General features: G+C 44.4%; 1 protein-coding gene across 1 annotated transcript in view; it reads right to left on the bottom strand.

Annotated features, from left to right (window-relative positions):
• The window catches only part of Parp9 (poly(ADP-ribose) polymerase family member 9), a 35,317-nt gene that overhangs the window by 9,005 nt on the left and 10,976 nt on the right, over window positions 1-15,336 (bottom strand). The window contains 4 exon segments of the mRNA XM_032899364.1: window positions 4,677-5,066; window positions 7,149-7,206; window positions 7,963-8,181; window positions 11,874-12,089. Coding sequence (XP_032755255.1) covers window positions 4,677-5,066; window positions 7,149-7,206; window positions 7,963-8,181; window positions 11,874-12,089 — 883 coding nt within the window.

Below are 15,336 nucleotides of genomic sequence, written 5' to 3'. Positions count from 1 at the left end.
CCTTGTTTTCCTCCCTTTGCTTCTTTCCCCCTTCTTTCCATTCTCCTTCAATCTTGAAATTTAATGTTTTTATCCAAGGAACCTCTCTACTTGACTGAACACACAGGTAGACAAACACACAGGTGGTGGTGGTGGAGGTAGGGGTGTGTGTAAGTAAGCTCGCTTTATCCATGTAACTTCAGTTTGACTGGAGAACAAGCATAGTAAAACGGCCTAAGCACAGTCCGGCGCCTAGTCAAATGGACTTTGATTTAACCGTGCAATGCGGGTGACATGTTTAAAGTAACCCCATAGAGGACTCAGTTGTCAATCTAAGAAAACAAGAGAGACAAAAGCAGAAGCAATCCAGAGCCCCAGACCTCAACGGAAGAGACTATACATCACACATTTATAAAGCAGGAGATTAGCTTTCAGGTCTCCTGAATTCATCAAACACTAACCAAACTCCTGCTGCAGACCAGGCTCTACACGGGTGGGTCATGGGAGACACAAAGATCCACAAGCTTCTACTGTCAGAAGTAATCATCAGAAAAGATACAACAGCTGGAACGGAGGTTCCGCTGACTCTGTGACAGGCTTCAAATCGGCAGTTCAAGAGAGAGGGCTAAATCTGTTTCCAAGAACTGGGCAAGTCCAAGCAACTCCTGTCCTCAGAAGCTGCCCTGCCACCTGGCCTGAGGCAAGGACAAAGGGTCAACAGCAGTTTCCAGACTTCCTCAGCTATTTCCTCACCAAGTTTCTAGCCCACCCACACTCACACCCACTCCCCCCACCTCCACTCATGGAATGTCCCTGGAGATGGAGTAAGATAAAGGCCACTTATCCTGGAATCCCCTAATGTGCTTTAACTCAGGCCTGCGAGCTCACTTGGTTGTCTCTCTGTCTTGGCAATGGGAGACCCCATCATGCTGGACTTCAGCAGAATAAAACACTCTTTGCATTTACATACTATTTTTGGGTATCATTCTTCAGCGAATCATGGACCCTTAACACCGCCTCAGGTCAATTTTTGCTTAAATTTTCTAATATATAGTTGACATCCCATAGAATAACGGAATTTCAAAATTTTCCTCTCTTAATAACACAAACTTCGACCTAAAAGAGGACATTGGTTTGAACCTCTGAAATGCCACTGTGAAGAAACATGCCTAGTCTTCTACCAAAGAACATGAGACCCCCACAACTCTGCACTACGAATGTGTGTGTGTGGTAGCAGCAGAGGTAAGAAGAGGGATCAGACGCTCCGGCCGTTGTGAGATGCCACGTGGACACTGGGAACAAAACCCAGGGCCTCTGTAAAATCAACAGGTGTCTTAACTGCCACTTCTCCAGCCTCTGTTTCCTAAGAGGGGGCCTCGTGTAGCCCGGCCTGACCTGAAATCTACCACGCAGCAGAGGATGACCTTGAACTCCTGACTCTCTGCCTGTACCTGAGGGCAGTCAAATCATGTGCCACTGCAGCTCATTAGCCCTGCACTCATTTCTTCCTCTGGTTAGCTGCCACTTATTCAGCTTTCTATTCCCCAGACCTCCTTCAAGAAGTCTCGTCCTGGGCTCCCAGGTGGGCACGAGATGTCCTCTGTATTCCCAGAGCACAGCTGCCTCCCTCTGTCACAGCTCACCCATTACCTTATCAGTGTCCTCAGACTGCAAGAACAATGCCCACCCTGTTTATCAGCAGTATCTAGCACAGTGCAGTCCATAGTAGGTCAATGGTATAATCTGTCTTCCAGGATGACACAGGATTTTGCTTTTCTTGTTTGGTTACTGTGTTTTACTTTGCTTTTTCTTTTGGCCAGGATCTCTATCCCATTAGATAGCTTAAGCTTGCCTTTCTGCCTCACCTCTTGACTGCTGGGATTATAAGGATCTGCCACCATTCAAAGTGACACATTTTTTTAATCACATTTATTTATTTGTGTGCATGTGGGTATGTGCCTGGACCCATGGGTACAGACAGAAGCCAAGACAGCTTGTGGGAGTTGGTTCTTTTCTACCACTCAATTCCAGGGATTGAACTCAGGTCAGATGGCAAGTGCTTTTACCTGCTGAGCCTTCTTGCTGACCATCAAAGTGGCATTTTAAATGAGACGATATCTTAGCCAGCTCTAGGACTCGCAAAGGATTTCCATAGATCTAAACCCCCAAAGTTCCTCTGATGAGTGTAGTAATATTGACTAAGAGGTACTTGGTTACATCTCACAATACCAGTTATTACTTTTGCTGGTGACCAGAGTTCAAAACAGCAATTATAGAGACCATAATATTGCCAGAAATACATCAGTGTAATAAAACTCTAAGTAATCAGGCAAAACACAGTTAAATGTTAATGCTCCACTCGCAGAATTGGGCCTGTTGCGTTTTTGTTGTCTTTCATGCACGGCTCTAACTTGGTCTTTAGGCTTTCTGTGTAATCCCTGGACAACAAGTAACTCCAACTTACCTGTTTATTATTGACTGATTTATTAATGAACAACTGACAGTAGAAAGATAAAACATGGCCCATCAAAGTGATGTGACCTCAGCTAACTATGGTGACTCACATCTGTAACCTCAGGGAGGCTGAGACAGGAGGACTGTCCTAAGTTCAAAGCTCACCCAGGATACATTGTCAGTTTCAGGATGGCCAGGGTTATAGTGTTAGACCTTATCTCAAAAGCAAAACAACAACAACAAAAAAAAGGTTAGGCACCGTTGGGATTCAGGCTCAAAACAAGCTGTGGAGGTGTCTACTTAACATACAAAGCAGAACCAGTCTCTAGGCTCTCCCAGCATCCCTCAGTCCCTAACTGCTACAGGGCATGACTGGCATATCCTGCCCTCTACCCTGAAGCCTGTGGCTGGGCTTCCCCTCCCCAGGAGGCTCTTCCATGTATAACCCAGACATTTTGGTTCTCTCCTCTGCCGCTCTGCCGCTCTCCCTCCCTCCCTCTCCTCTCTCTGGCCTCCCACTTCTCTGTCTCCTCACCTGCACAGCAACTCAATGAGCCAGTCTGAGAGCTGTACCCAATAAACCTGCCTTTATATACTTTAATTTGGCTCGAATTGGCTCCTTTCATCAGCACAGATAACGTAACAGTGGCAGAGACCTGTAAACTCAGCACTCAAGAGCCACACAGGCAGAAGAACCAGAAGCTCAAGGCCATCCTTAGGTATGGAACGAGGTCAAGGCCAGTTTGGGCTACTTGAGACCTCTTTTTTAAAAGACAGAGAGAGAGAGAGAGAGAGAGAGAGAGAGAGAGAGAGAGAGAGAGAGAGAGAGAGAAGTCTGGATACAACAGAGGTGCTGGAAACAGGAACTCACAGCAGCTCTGGCTGCCTGTACCAGATATGCATAAAATGAAGCCAGTCAAAATCTGAGCATGTGAAGGGTAGAGCCTCAGGAACTGCCCCTCAGACCTATGATATCTGATGGCCACTAGGAGAAAGAGTCCATTTTTCTCAGGGATGTAGCCCAGTAGGTTGTTCATGGTCCACTGGATAGCATTAGATTCACGTGCATATGGAAGGCTCCATTTGGACTCAGTGGACTTTTTTTTAAAAAAGATGAAGTTGGAAGGGAAATGTGGAGGGGATATTGTGAGGCTTTTACAGGTCCTGCTTGAGGCTTAATAATAATAAAGACACTGGGAAGGATAAAAGTAATACAATAATAATAACAAAGACACATAGACATCTATACAGTTTAAAGCCGTTGGCCTGTTTGCTGGGACTGCTCCTTAGCTAGCCCATCTAAACTTACCCAAATTACCTGCCACTGAGTCTCTCCATTAGACTCTCAAGAGTGTCTCTTTCTTGTAGGTCTTTCTGCCCAAGGCCCAGGCCCAGCCCCCAGCTCTTTCTTATGCAAACTCAACCAGTTGGCACTGGGAGCTAAGTGACCTTCCCCACAGCAGCTTGCCTCTCTTTTTGGGCAGGTGAGGATGTGACAAACATTTACATATCCTGCTAGCCTGGTGCAGCCTGGCCTAACAATTAACGGTTGTGAGCACAGGGACACACTTTTTCATAACCAGTAAATACAATATTTGTGAGTCATCCCAGCAGGGAGGTCTACGAGGAACTGGAACAGAAGAATGGGGTGAATATGATCAAAGTTTCATATACTGTATACGTGTATGAAAGTCTTAGAGAATAAATAAAAACATTTATACCCTCGATCATGAAAACCGAATGACCTAACCCTGAACCAGAGTGGTTTATTTATTCGCTCAGTCTGTTAGCCGCAAATACACAAATATACTCATGACCAGAAGGACCACTTGGGAGAGCTGACTGTTTTGTTTGAATACAGGATTTTATGTAGGGCAGGTTAGACTCCAATTCACTTCGTAGCTGAGGGTAGCCTTGAACTCCTGATCCTCCTGACTATCTCTGTTGGGATTCCACGTGGCTTTGGGAGATGGAGGTTCACTGTTTTGCTCCTTTCTGTCCCTGTCCCATCTTCTCTATCTGCAGAAAGCACTTTGGAACATTACTGCTTTGCCCTTACTTAACAAAGTTACTGTCAGTACCCACACTAACCAGTACTAATACCAACACTAACACTTCCCTCATCCCTTAGTTAGAAGGACATTTACTTGAAATTTAATAAACTCTTTTTCCTCATTTAAGTTTTATGTATTTATTTACGCAATGCCTAGCAAGAGCTTTTAACTTAATATGCAGTTACTCACCTGACAAGCTCCGAAGGCTTCGTTCCTTTTTTCCTGCCACTTCTTCCTGAACTTCACAGAGCATACATTCAATCTTCATAACTGCTTCAACGAGGTCGGCCTGGGAACCTTTAATCTCTAAAGTTGCCGTTCTAGGACTGACAGTCTCTGAAATGGAGACATTTGAACTTGTCTGGAGCTCAGACAACATGCCGTGCTCTTTTATCCCAAGGTAGAGAATATGATTATTCTCAATGATGTGATGGTCCTTGGAGGTCAGCAACCTTTCAATCCATTCCTTGGCCTCACACATCTCTCCCACTTCTACACCCATGAGATTGATGGCAGGAGATCCATCTTCTAGGCTGCTGCTTCTTTGCTTCCCTCTGGTCCACGGCAGGGCTAAACGGCCTATCAAAAACAGATATGGGAGACCGATGAATATTTAAGTAGCACAGGACATCACAGCAGGTATTTGCCCCAGGGTACCTACCGCCATTGCCAGCCACAGCAGCTAACCCATCTATCTGTAATGCCACACCAGGTATAAAGAGAATCTGCATGCTTAGCTTATGGCCTTCTTAATAAAAACACCAGTTACCTTAGAGGACAATGCTTTATCACACCGACCCTCTGCTGTGTGTGATTTGCCAAGTCACAAGTGAGTTTACCTATACTCACCTGCTAAAGTGACATATGCCTTCACCTCTTGTACCTACCAGATTTAAAATCAAATACCTAAAGCTCCAGAATTCAAGGAATAAAATTTACTTTAAAAAACAAAAACAAAACAAAAAAATAACCTGAAGTTGAGAGTCCTAATATGTGCTTGTAATCCCCATATTTGAGAGGCAGAACCAAGAGAATCAGGAATTGAAGGCTAGCCTTGGCTACATAGAGATTTTGAGGCTAACCTTGGCAATACAAGACCCTGTCTCAAAATAAATAAATGCATAAAATAGAGGGATAGACCTGGAAAGAGCTAGGGAGAGAATTGGGGTGCATTGTATGAAATTCTCAAAGAATTAATTAAAATATTAAATTTAAAAAAGCAGCAAACCAGTAGCCAGTTAGGCAAAAATGTTTCACTGAAAAGCAAACCTACTAGCTTGCATCTATGTGAAAAATATACTTATCTTGACTGTAATCAGAGAAATCGACCATCACTCACCAACCAGGCAAGAATTTGGAAGTTTTGCAAGGTTCACAGTATGTGTGTGTGTGTGTGTGTGTGTGTGTGTGTGTGTGTGTGTCCAGAGAACAATTTAGAGTCAGGTGCTTAGGCTTGGTAAGGAGTACCTTTACCCACTGAGTCATCTTAAAGGTTCACATTGGAACTAAGTACCCAGTGGAAATACCCTCATACCCTTCAGTAACGGAATGTTATTGCACTGATGAAAAGAAATTACCTTCACACAACTAAGTCACAGAAACATATTTTGAGAGGAGAAAAAGCAAGTTGAAAACTATTCCAGACATTGTTCCAAGAGCTTTACATATTTTATTTATGCCTCACAATCCTGTGAGATAGGATCTATTTAGTTCATCTTACAAATGAAGTCACTTAAGATTCCCAGAGTCATTAAGAAAACACAGAGCAGTAGGACTAACCATGTCCACCAAGCTAGTGGGCATCTGCACTAATGTTTACACAACCCTGCTTCCCAGCAGTGATCCCAAGACAAGAGAGTAGGGGCTGGAGATGGCTCAGCCTCAAAACATTCTTGAGTGAAGCTATTCTTGATCTGTCCCAGTCTGAAGAGTCCCTTCTCTCACCTAGTCTACCTGAGGAGTTTGTCCATCTCCTCCTTATTTGTAATTTTAATTTATAAAACATCTTTTGATAATTGGAAATAATCAAAATAGTGTCTATAATTTATAGTGTGTGTGCGTGTGTGTGTGAAAGCACACAGGTACTGTGGTATACATTTGGAGGTCACATGACAATCTGTGAAAATCGGTTTTTTCCCTTTTCCTGTATGGGTTCCGGGAGCTGGACTCTGGTCATTAGGGTTGGCAGCAGGTGCTTTTACCTGATTAGCCATCTCACAATCACCTACTGTTACTATCATCACGCCACAGACAAATAAATATAGGCTCCTAAGAAACACCATCCCAAGACTCTCAACAGAGTCACTCTTCTGTACGTCCAGTCACGCAGAGCCATTAAACATTCCAGCCCAAAGAGTGAGACAGACACACAGCATCCAAGACCGATTTAACCCATCTATCCAGCAATCCCAAACCTACCTCAGTCGTGAGATCAACTAAACAGTTTTTCAAGGCACCTGCTTGACTAGGCCAGAGTTCCCGAGTCAGAATTGGTGATGAGAATACATAGACAGGCACCCCACCTCTTCTTTAAAAAAAGAGTCTCACGTAGGTCAGGATGGCCTCGAACTTGCTTTGAGGTGAGTATGACCTGGAACTCCCGATTCTCCTGCCTCCACTCACATCCCACTACGCCTGTAAAACTCTTAATTTCTTCCTCACCTCCATCACTGTTGAGATTCAGCTCACTGGACCTTTTCGTCATTTCAGCACAAAAAACCTAAGGTAAGCAAAGCAGAACAGTTACAGCAGAGTGGACAACCACATCCAAGAATTTGGAAATGAGCTAACGTTATCCACTGATAAACAAAGATTAGCAATAACAGTTATGAAAGGAGTAGACAATAAGCAGACGGTCAGCGAGGAACCTAGAGGTCTTCGGGGAGCCAAGGGCAAGATCTGGCAGTGTCTTTCCAGTTCTGACCACCAGCGACGAACACCTGATCCTCATGAGACCATGGGTTCTAGAAAGCTGTTTCTTTCTCTGAGACAAAACGCCTGGCTAAGTCAATACGGTAGACATGTTTGCTAAATGGCCCTTTATTGCCTTTTATAGATACCCAACTCTGTCCAGGACAAAAACTATCAAGAAATATCTTGGAGGAGGAGAAGGAAGAGGTCGAAGAGGAGGAAGAGCAGCAGGCAGGGGAGAAAGAATTAGCCCATATCAAAAATGGGTTCTCCCAAAAATGGGAGAAGGCCAAGAGTGGGTAATTTGCAGAAATTAAATGTTACCAAGCTAGAATCCTACCACATTGTGGGATCCTTACCTAGCGTGTTAGACGAGAGATACTAATTTTATTTTGTCTTTTTTTTTTTTTTCTTTCCCCAGAGCTGAGGATTGAACCCAGGGCCTTGTGCTTGCTAGGCATGTGCTCTACCACTGAGCTAAATCCCCAACCCTAGACGAGACATACTAATTAGCCACTGGTAATAAATGAACAAACTGTAGGACTTTCCCAAAACACTAACTCACCTTGTATGTCTCCACATCCACTGGAAAGATCACAATCTTCACAGTTAACGTTTTCTCCTTGTGCTCTTTAGCAAATGCAACAATTTCCTCAAACATTATCTTAGCTGCTATACTCTTCTCTAAATTAATTGCTCCTGTCCCGAGAGCAGGAAAGGAAATGGAATTTATATCTCGTTTAAGGCATTTTTCTAGACAGGACTTCATTGCATTTTTCAATATCTGTAAGATAAATACAAGTTTGAGATCAACCTTTGAGACAAAAATAAGACTTCACTTACCCTTCAGTCGTGCTCAGAATTTACCACGCCAGCCTGGTTGTTTAGTTTTAGGATAGCCTGGACTACAGAGGTGTTCAGACTAGCCCAAGCTATACAGTGCCAGCCTGCATATGACATGGGATTGTGTCCATGAGCCATCAGAGGACTGGTAAGGCCCCACTCCACAAAACCCCACTAGAGTTATAAGCTAAATAGTGGGAAACGTAAAACTGAGTGACTGAGAGAACTGAATGCTACCCATGGCGTCTGAGCACTGTGATCTCTCCCGGGTATCGCCTTGATCATCTCCCCAGCCCAGGGAGTCAAGCACCAGTGTGCCCCTCACCTGCCGCTCCCAGGTCAACAGAGTTCCTTACAGTTTAGGGAAAGATGAGAAGAAAGCAGTATTCCTTTAATACTATCATGGTCTACCGTGCATCTTCTCCTGGAGAAGTGCCAATAGTTTGGGCAGACTCTGACCTCCATCAACTTTTCTTTTTCATTGTTTAAGATCAGGCCTCACTACACAGCTCTGGCTAGTCTAAAACTCACTATATAGAGTAGGTAGCCTCAAAGTCTGCCTGTGCCTCCCAAGTGTAGGAAACCTGGCTGTCGGAGTCTGCCTTGGCAAGACAGCTCTTCTGAGAGGGGGACAAAACTGGGGACTCCCTTTCCCAGCAGGGCTTCCCTTCCCTGACCTTGTCTAAAAGCCCAAATTCTACACCGTCTACTTGAGCAGTCCTTGGTAGATCTACAAGTTCAACTTCCTCTTTTTCAGATGAGAACTCAGCCAGCCACCTGCGGTTTCTGGAATGCCTCTCCATGCAAAGAAGGCATTCATAGAACTTTAAACTCCAGCCAGTGATTTTCATTTCCATAAAAAAAAAAAAATCCTTTCCCAGGCTCCAAAGTCCAAATATGTCCCTGGCTCACTCTGAATAACCTGTATGCTTACAGGTCCACTCCAAATAAAGGTATGTATGTACACAAGCCAAGATTGCCTGAGAGAACTGTTTCACTGAAGATGGGCAGAGAAGGTCTTTGCCTGAAAGGGCTATAACGCTAAGACCTTCAGAGTGCCCCGGCCCCTCACACACACACCCATTCCCAGCTGGACCGAAATCCTGCAGAACCCCACCCATTGCAGACTAATTCATCCAGCCCAGAGTGCGTAGTCTGAATACCCTGAGAGGGACGAAGCAGAGGACACAAAACCACGGCTGGCCCCCAAAATACATACCACCGCTGATGCTTATTGTGGGGTACGGCCAGCCGACATAAACAACAGGAATTTTTTTTTAAAGGAGGCCTATTGCTGATGCCAAGAAGTGCTTGCTGACAGGAGTCTGATATAGCTGTCTCCTGAAAGACTCTGCCAGAGCATGACCAATACAGACGGGGATACCTGCAGCCAACCATCGGACTGAGCACAGGGAGCCCAATGGAGGAGTTAGGGGAAGAACTGAATGAGTTGAAGGGGTTTGCAACCCCATAAGAACAACAATACCAACCAACCAAAAACTCCCAGGGACTGAACCACCATCCAAAGAGTACACATGGAGGGAGCCACGGCTCCAGCTGCATAAACAGCAGAGGACGGCCTTGTTGGGCACCAAGGCCCTTGGTCCTGTGGAAGCTTGGTGCCTCAGTATGGGGTAATGCTAGGGGGGTGAGTCGGGAGTGGGTAAGTGGGTGGGAGAGCACCCTCATAGAAGCAGTGGGAGGGGGGATGGGATTGGGGGTTTGCGGAGGGGAAACCAAAAAGGTGATAACATTCAAAATGTACATAATTAAAATAACCAATAGGGGTTGGGGATTTAGCTCAGTGGTAGAGCGCTTGCCTAGGAAGCGCAAGGCCCTGGGTTCGGTCCCCAGCTCCGGAAAAAAAGAACCACAAAAAAATAAATAAATAAATAAATAAATAAATAAATAAATAAATAAATAGGAAAAAAGAGTAGGCCACATGCCAAGTTAATTTTCCATCAACTTTTCAATATTATATTGAATTGCTATATAAACAGGAAGAACCTTGGAAAGATGAAGCATAGAGAATGATTTTAGATCCAATCTAGGATTACAGAAGTCTCTAAGAGAGGACAAGACATAGGTTTAAAAAAAAAAAAAAAAAAAAAGATATACAAGCCAAAAAAAGAGGCCCATGCAGGAGGACTGCCATTAGTTTTAGGTTAGCCTGGACTACAGAGTTTCAGGCTAGCCTGGGCTGTACATTGAGACCTCATCTCCAAAACAAACAAAAAAAATAGCCAAATGTGGTGGCATATACCTTTAATCCCAACACTCATGAAGCACAGACAGAAGTCTCTGTGAGTTCAAGGCTAGCTTAGTCTACATAGTGAGTTCCAGATAGCCAGGACTATGTAGAGAGAGACGCCATCGAGAAGCCAAACCTACTCCATCTTGGGACCAGTCTCCCTCTTAAAAGAAAACAAAAAAAAAGGAAAAAAGGCCAGAGAACTTGACCTACAGATGAACTCAAGCTTCCCCCAAGTACCAGGAAGGACCCCATGGCTTGTCCTTGGCCAGGGTTATTCCCTGACTACTTCCTAGCAACAGGTAATCAAAGATTAGTCTGCTCGTTTCAGATGTACTTTCAGACTGTTTGTGATCGCGTGCGGTCTTGCTTCAGAGCACCCACCTGTCGGCTTACAGTCCTCCAATTAGACGCTTGCCAGCCTGGACACTCCTCCCTCACCCCCTCACTTGCTCCAATTTTCCTATAAAAACGTCCTGCTGAGGCTTCGGGGCTGCTCTGCCTTCCCTTCCTATCCTGCTTGTAATAAAGAGACTCCAATGCTAAAATGAGAGGCGGCTCCTTGGTGGTCTTTTGTGGTTCATGAATGCTTCCTGGCATAACAATATATATTATATATGGAGAGGGGGGCGGACATGTTGGGATTAAGCATTTCTCTACATCTGTGAGGACCCCCTCTATTCACTAATTTTCATGTTTTATGGGAGTCGGAAGAAAGTGTTGTAGCTTTGAATCCAACCTCTGCTGGACTTTTAATCTGTGAAAGAAATATGGAGAAGGTGAATCCCCTGCCTCACTACAGAAGGCCAGAGTAGGTCACTGTACAGACTGAAGGGTTCTGGGTTTCAGTGCCCACGTGCAGGGTGCTCTGCGTTTCAAATCAAACGTATGAGAACTTGGGGCAACCGTACTTGCTCAGCCTTTCAGCCAGTCATAGGCATGTTTCAAAAAAGGAAACCCGTCTGTGGTGGTTTGAACATGTTTGGCCCAGGGAGTAACACAATGAGGAGGTGTGCCTTGTTGGGGGAAGTGGGTCACTATGGGGATGGGAAATGAGCTCCTCCTCTTAGTTGCCTGCAAGACACTCTTCTGTCTGCCTTTGGAACAAAATACAGAACTTTCCACTCCTCCAGCCCCACATCTGCCTGGAAGCTGCGAAGCTCTCGCCTTGATGATAATGGACTGAAGCTCTGAACCTCCAAGCCAGCCCCAATTAAATGTTGTCCTTTATAAGAGTTGGCACTATAAGAGTTGTCTCTTCACAGCAATGGAGACCCTAACTAAGACCATCTAACAACACTTGATAAACATAATCAAGCAATGGAAACTTACCAAAATGCTTAGATCATGTAAGTATACAAACAGGGTTAATTTGACCTTACCTGGTCCTTGCTGATACTGTAATGCCATGCCACGTGGAACACATACTGACAGGATAATTTAAATCCTTTTGTGACCTGTACCACTTGATAATCTGAGGACTGTTTAATCTTGTCAAGTTCCATTTCCATTTCAAACCCTGCTCTTTTAAGAATCGATTGTGCCACTTGTCCCGATTTAAAATCCTGCACGTGTCCAGAATTAACAATTACATCTGTCTGAAAAGGGAAGAAAACACAGGATTAATTGTTAACTCCCTCCTCCCAACATAACTAGCTTGTACATCCCTCAAAGTTTAGAGAAATACTTTTTGAATATTCCAAATCCAAAACTTGTTTTTGAAATGGAGACATTATTTCTGAAAGAATTCATTTTATGGCTATGAGGCTGCTTGCCCCATTTTGAAATTATGTACTTAGATAAATGATATTGTCATTACTCTTGTCTTCTGTTGAATTATACTTAATATATTTCAAGCTTTGGATCATCCCTTCTCATTTCTTTTGTTTTAAAGACTATATTTTCAGGACAGAGAGTTGGTTCCATGATTAAGGGCACTTGTTGCTCTTGCAGAAGACCTGGGTTCACTTCCCAGAACCCACACGGAAGCTCAGAACCATCAGTAGCTTCTACTTCCAGGGGATCTGAAGCCCTCTTCCAATTCTGCAGTCACCAGGCATGACTTTGGTGCCAAACACACATGCAGACGAGACACTCATACCCATAAACTTCTAAAATAAATTTAAAAGAAGATTTTATTTTCAATACGCATGCATGTCTCTGTGCGGGTTTGTACACAAAAGTGTAGTGCCTGAGGGTGTCAGATTCCCCGAAGCTGGAGTTAAAAAGAGTTGGGAGCTGCCCAATTGGCGGGGTAGAGACAGAATTCTTAAAGTTATTTACATGCAAAAGTCTTTTCTCAAGAACAGTCACACTCTTAACAGCTGAGCCCTCTCTCTGGAGCCTCTTTTGTTGGTTGGTTCTTTCCTTTGTTTTGTTTTGGGGACAAAGTCTCACCGTGTAACCGCGGCTGGTCTGGAACTCACTATGTAAACCCCGCAGGCCTCAAGGTGACAGAGACCCATCCTTCTCCATTTCCTCGGTACTGGATTCAAACTCATGCACCACCACAACGTGTTTGTTTTGATATCAAGATGGTGTCTCCTGTAGCCTGAGTGACCTCAGACATCCCAAATAGCTGAAGATGACCTTAAATTCCTACTGCTCTTGCTTCTACCTGCCCTGTGTTGGGATTGCAGGTTTATGGGTTCTGAGGACTAAATCCAAGGCTTCAGGCTGCTAGGCAAGTACTAGAGAGGCACTGAACCCCCAGATTAACCTAGAGCCATACCGATGTCTTCAGAGCTAAAATTACCAGCACACATAGCCTCCCCATCCAGCTTTTATGTTGTGTCCCCAGTGCTAAGGACAGAACCCAGGGCCTTGCACATGTTCAGCAAACATTCTACCACTGAGCCAAACCCCTAGCCCATGGTTATTTTCAAGACACATCCCTACAAGTTTCATTTTCTGCCTTATCTCCTATCACCTCCTGCTGTTTCCCTGTAGGTTGTTTGGTAACAAAGAATAAAGTATCTTAGAAACTTTCTACCATCTCCTGCTTTAATGTTCTCATGCACACAGTTAAAGAAGGTATAAACAAGGACAAAGGGACTTTAGTGAAATGGGCTTTCTTTCGTTATGGGTCACCAGATACACTTATCCAACTATTCTACAGGTAACCATTTAACCAGTTCATCTTCAGCAGCCATTCTCAACCTGTGGGTCATGACCCCTTCCGAGGTGTGGAACGACCCTTTCACAGGGGTCGCTTAAGACCCTCTGAAAGCAGATGTTTACATTATGATTCATAACAGTAACAAAATTACAGTTATAAAGTAGCAAGAAAAATAATTTCATGGTTGGGGGTCACCATAACATGAGGAACTGTATTAAAGGGTCACAGCTTCAGCAAGACTGAGAACCGCTGATCTACAGAAACAGAATCCACACAGACACCAGCTACATTTCTTACTACTTTATCTTGTAACTCTGAGAGCAGTGCTAAAGGGAGCTGTGTTCATGCAGCTTCAGTACTGTGATGGTTTGAATGCGCTTGTCCCATAGATAGGGAGTGGTCTGCCAGGAGGTGTGGCTAACACTTCCTGTTGAAGGAAGTGTGTTACTGTGGGGTTGAGCTTTGAGACCCTCCTCTTTGCTGCCTGGAAGACAGTCTTCTCTTGGCTGCCTTTGGATCAAGATGTAAAACTTTAGGCTCCTCCAGTCTCATGTCTGCCTGGATGCTGCCATGCTTCCTGCCATGATGACAGTGGACTGAACCTCTGAAACTGAAAGCCAGCCCCAATTAAGTGTTTGGCTTTCTAAGAGTTGCCTTGGTCATGGTGTCTGTTCATAGCAATGGAAACCCTAACGAAGCAAGTACCAAAATTCTTATCATCCATCAAAGGAGACTTAGGTACTTCTGTGGATTTTCTTTGTTTTGTGACAGGGTATCACTATGTCGTCTTGGCTGGCTAGTAACTTGATTTGTAAACCAGGCTGGCCTCAAACTTAGATCAAGTCTTCTGCCTTTGTCTCTGGGGTGTGGGGTTCTAGGCATTTGCCAAAGCACTCCGTTTATCATGGATATTAATGGTTTTACCCTGAAAGAGCAATCTGGATTTGTCATTTGGGAGGGGGGGGCCACTGGAAGGTTCCTCATGCTGCTGACAGTAACCAAAGATAATAAAATCTGGTAAAAGGATGTTATTCAATAACACTTCTGCCTAAATGTTAGACGCCACACTAACGACTCCTCGGATATTTCATTTCATGGAATCTCCTCGGCCTTCACTGTCTCACAGGCAGTAAGTACTACTCTCACTGATGGTTAATCTTAATTTGATTGTAGCTGCAGGGCACATCAATGATCCAGAAAATAAATAAGTAAATAAATACAATGATGACTTTAAACGTCAGTGTGTCTAGACGACTTCATCATTTCCTCTCTGTCTCTTTGATCAAGTCACTCAAGCCTCCCTGAAAGCCTTCCTCCTGCTAGTTCACAACTCCCACAACCTGAGCTCAGCCTGCTTTCTCCAGGGCGGGGGAAACCAAACCCATGCTAAGCAAGCATTCTGCCACCAAGCCTGCCGGCCCGTGGGTGCTTTTAGAGGGTCGTCAGTAAGGCTCCCTTCTTTGTCCTGTCACCATTACTTTGGCTACCTCTGTGAATATGCTACCCTAATCACAAATGTACATAGTCTTGGGTTTCATTTTGCTTTCAGATTTTTTTTTAAAAAAAAAGATTTATTTATTTAATGTACACTGTAGCTGTCTTCAGACAAACCAGAAGAGGGCATCGGATCCCATGACAGAGGGTTGTGAGCCACCATGTGGTTGCTGGGAATTGAACTCAGGACCTTGGGAAGAGCAGTCAGCGCTCTACCCGCTGAGCCATCTCTC

This window comes from Rattus rattus, chromosome 4 (assembly GCF_011064425.1).
Source record: "Rattus rattus isolate New Zealand chromosome 4, Rrattus_CSIRO_v1, whole genome shotgun sequence".
Classification (NCBI taxonomy): domain Eukaryota; kingdom Metazoa; phylum Chordata; class Mammalia; order Rodentia; family Muridae; genus Rattus; species Rattus rattus.
This window is presented reverse-complemented; position numbering and strand designations above follow the sequence as displayed.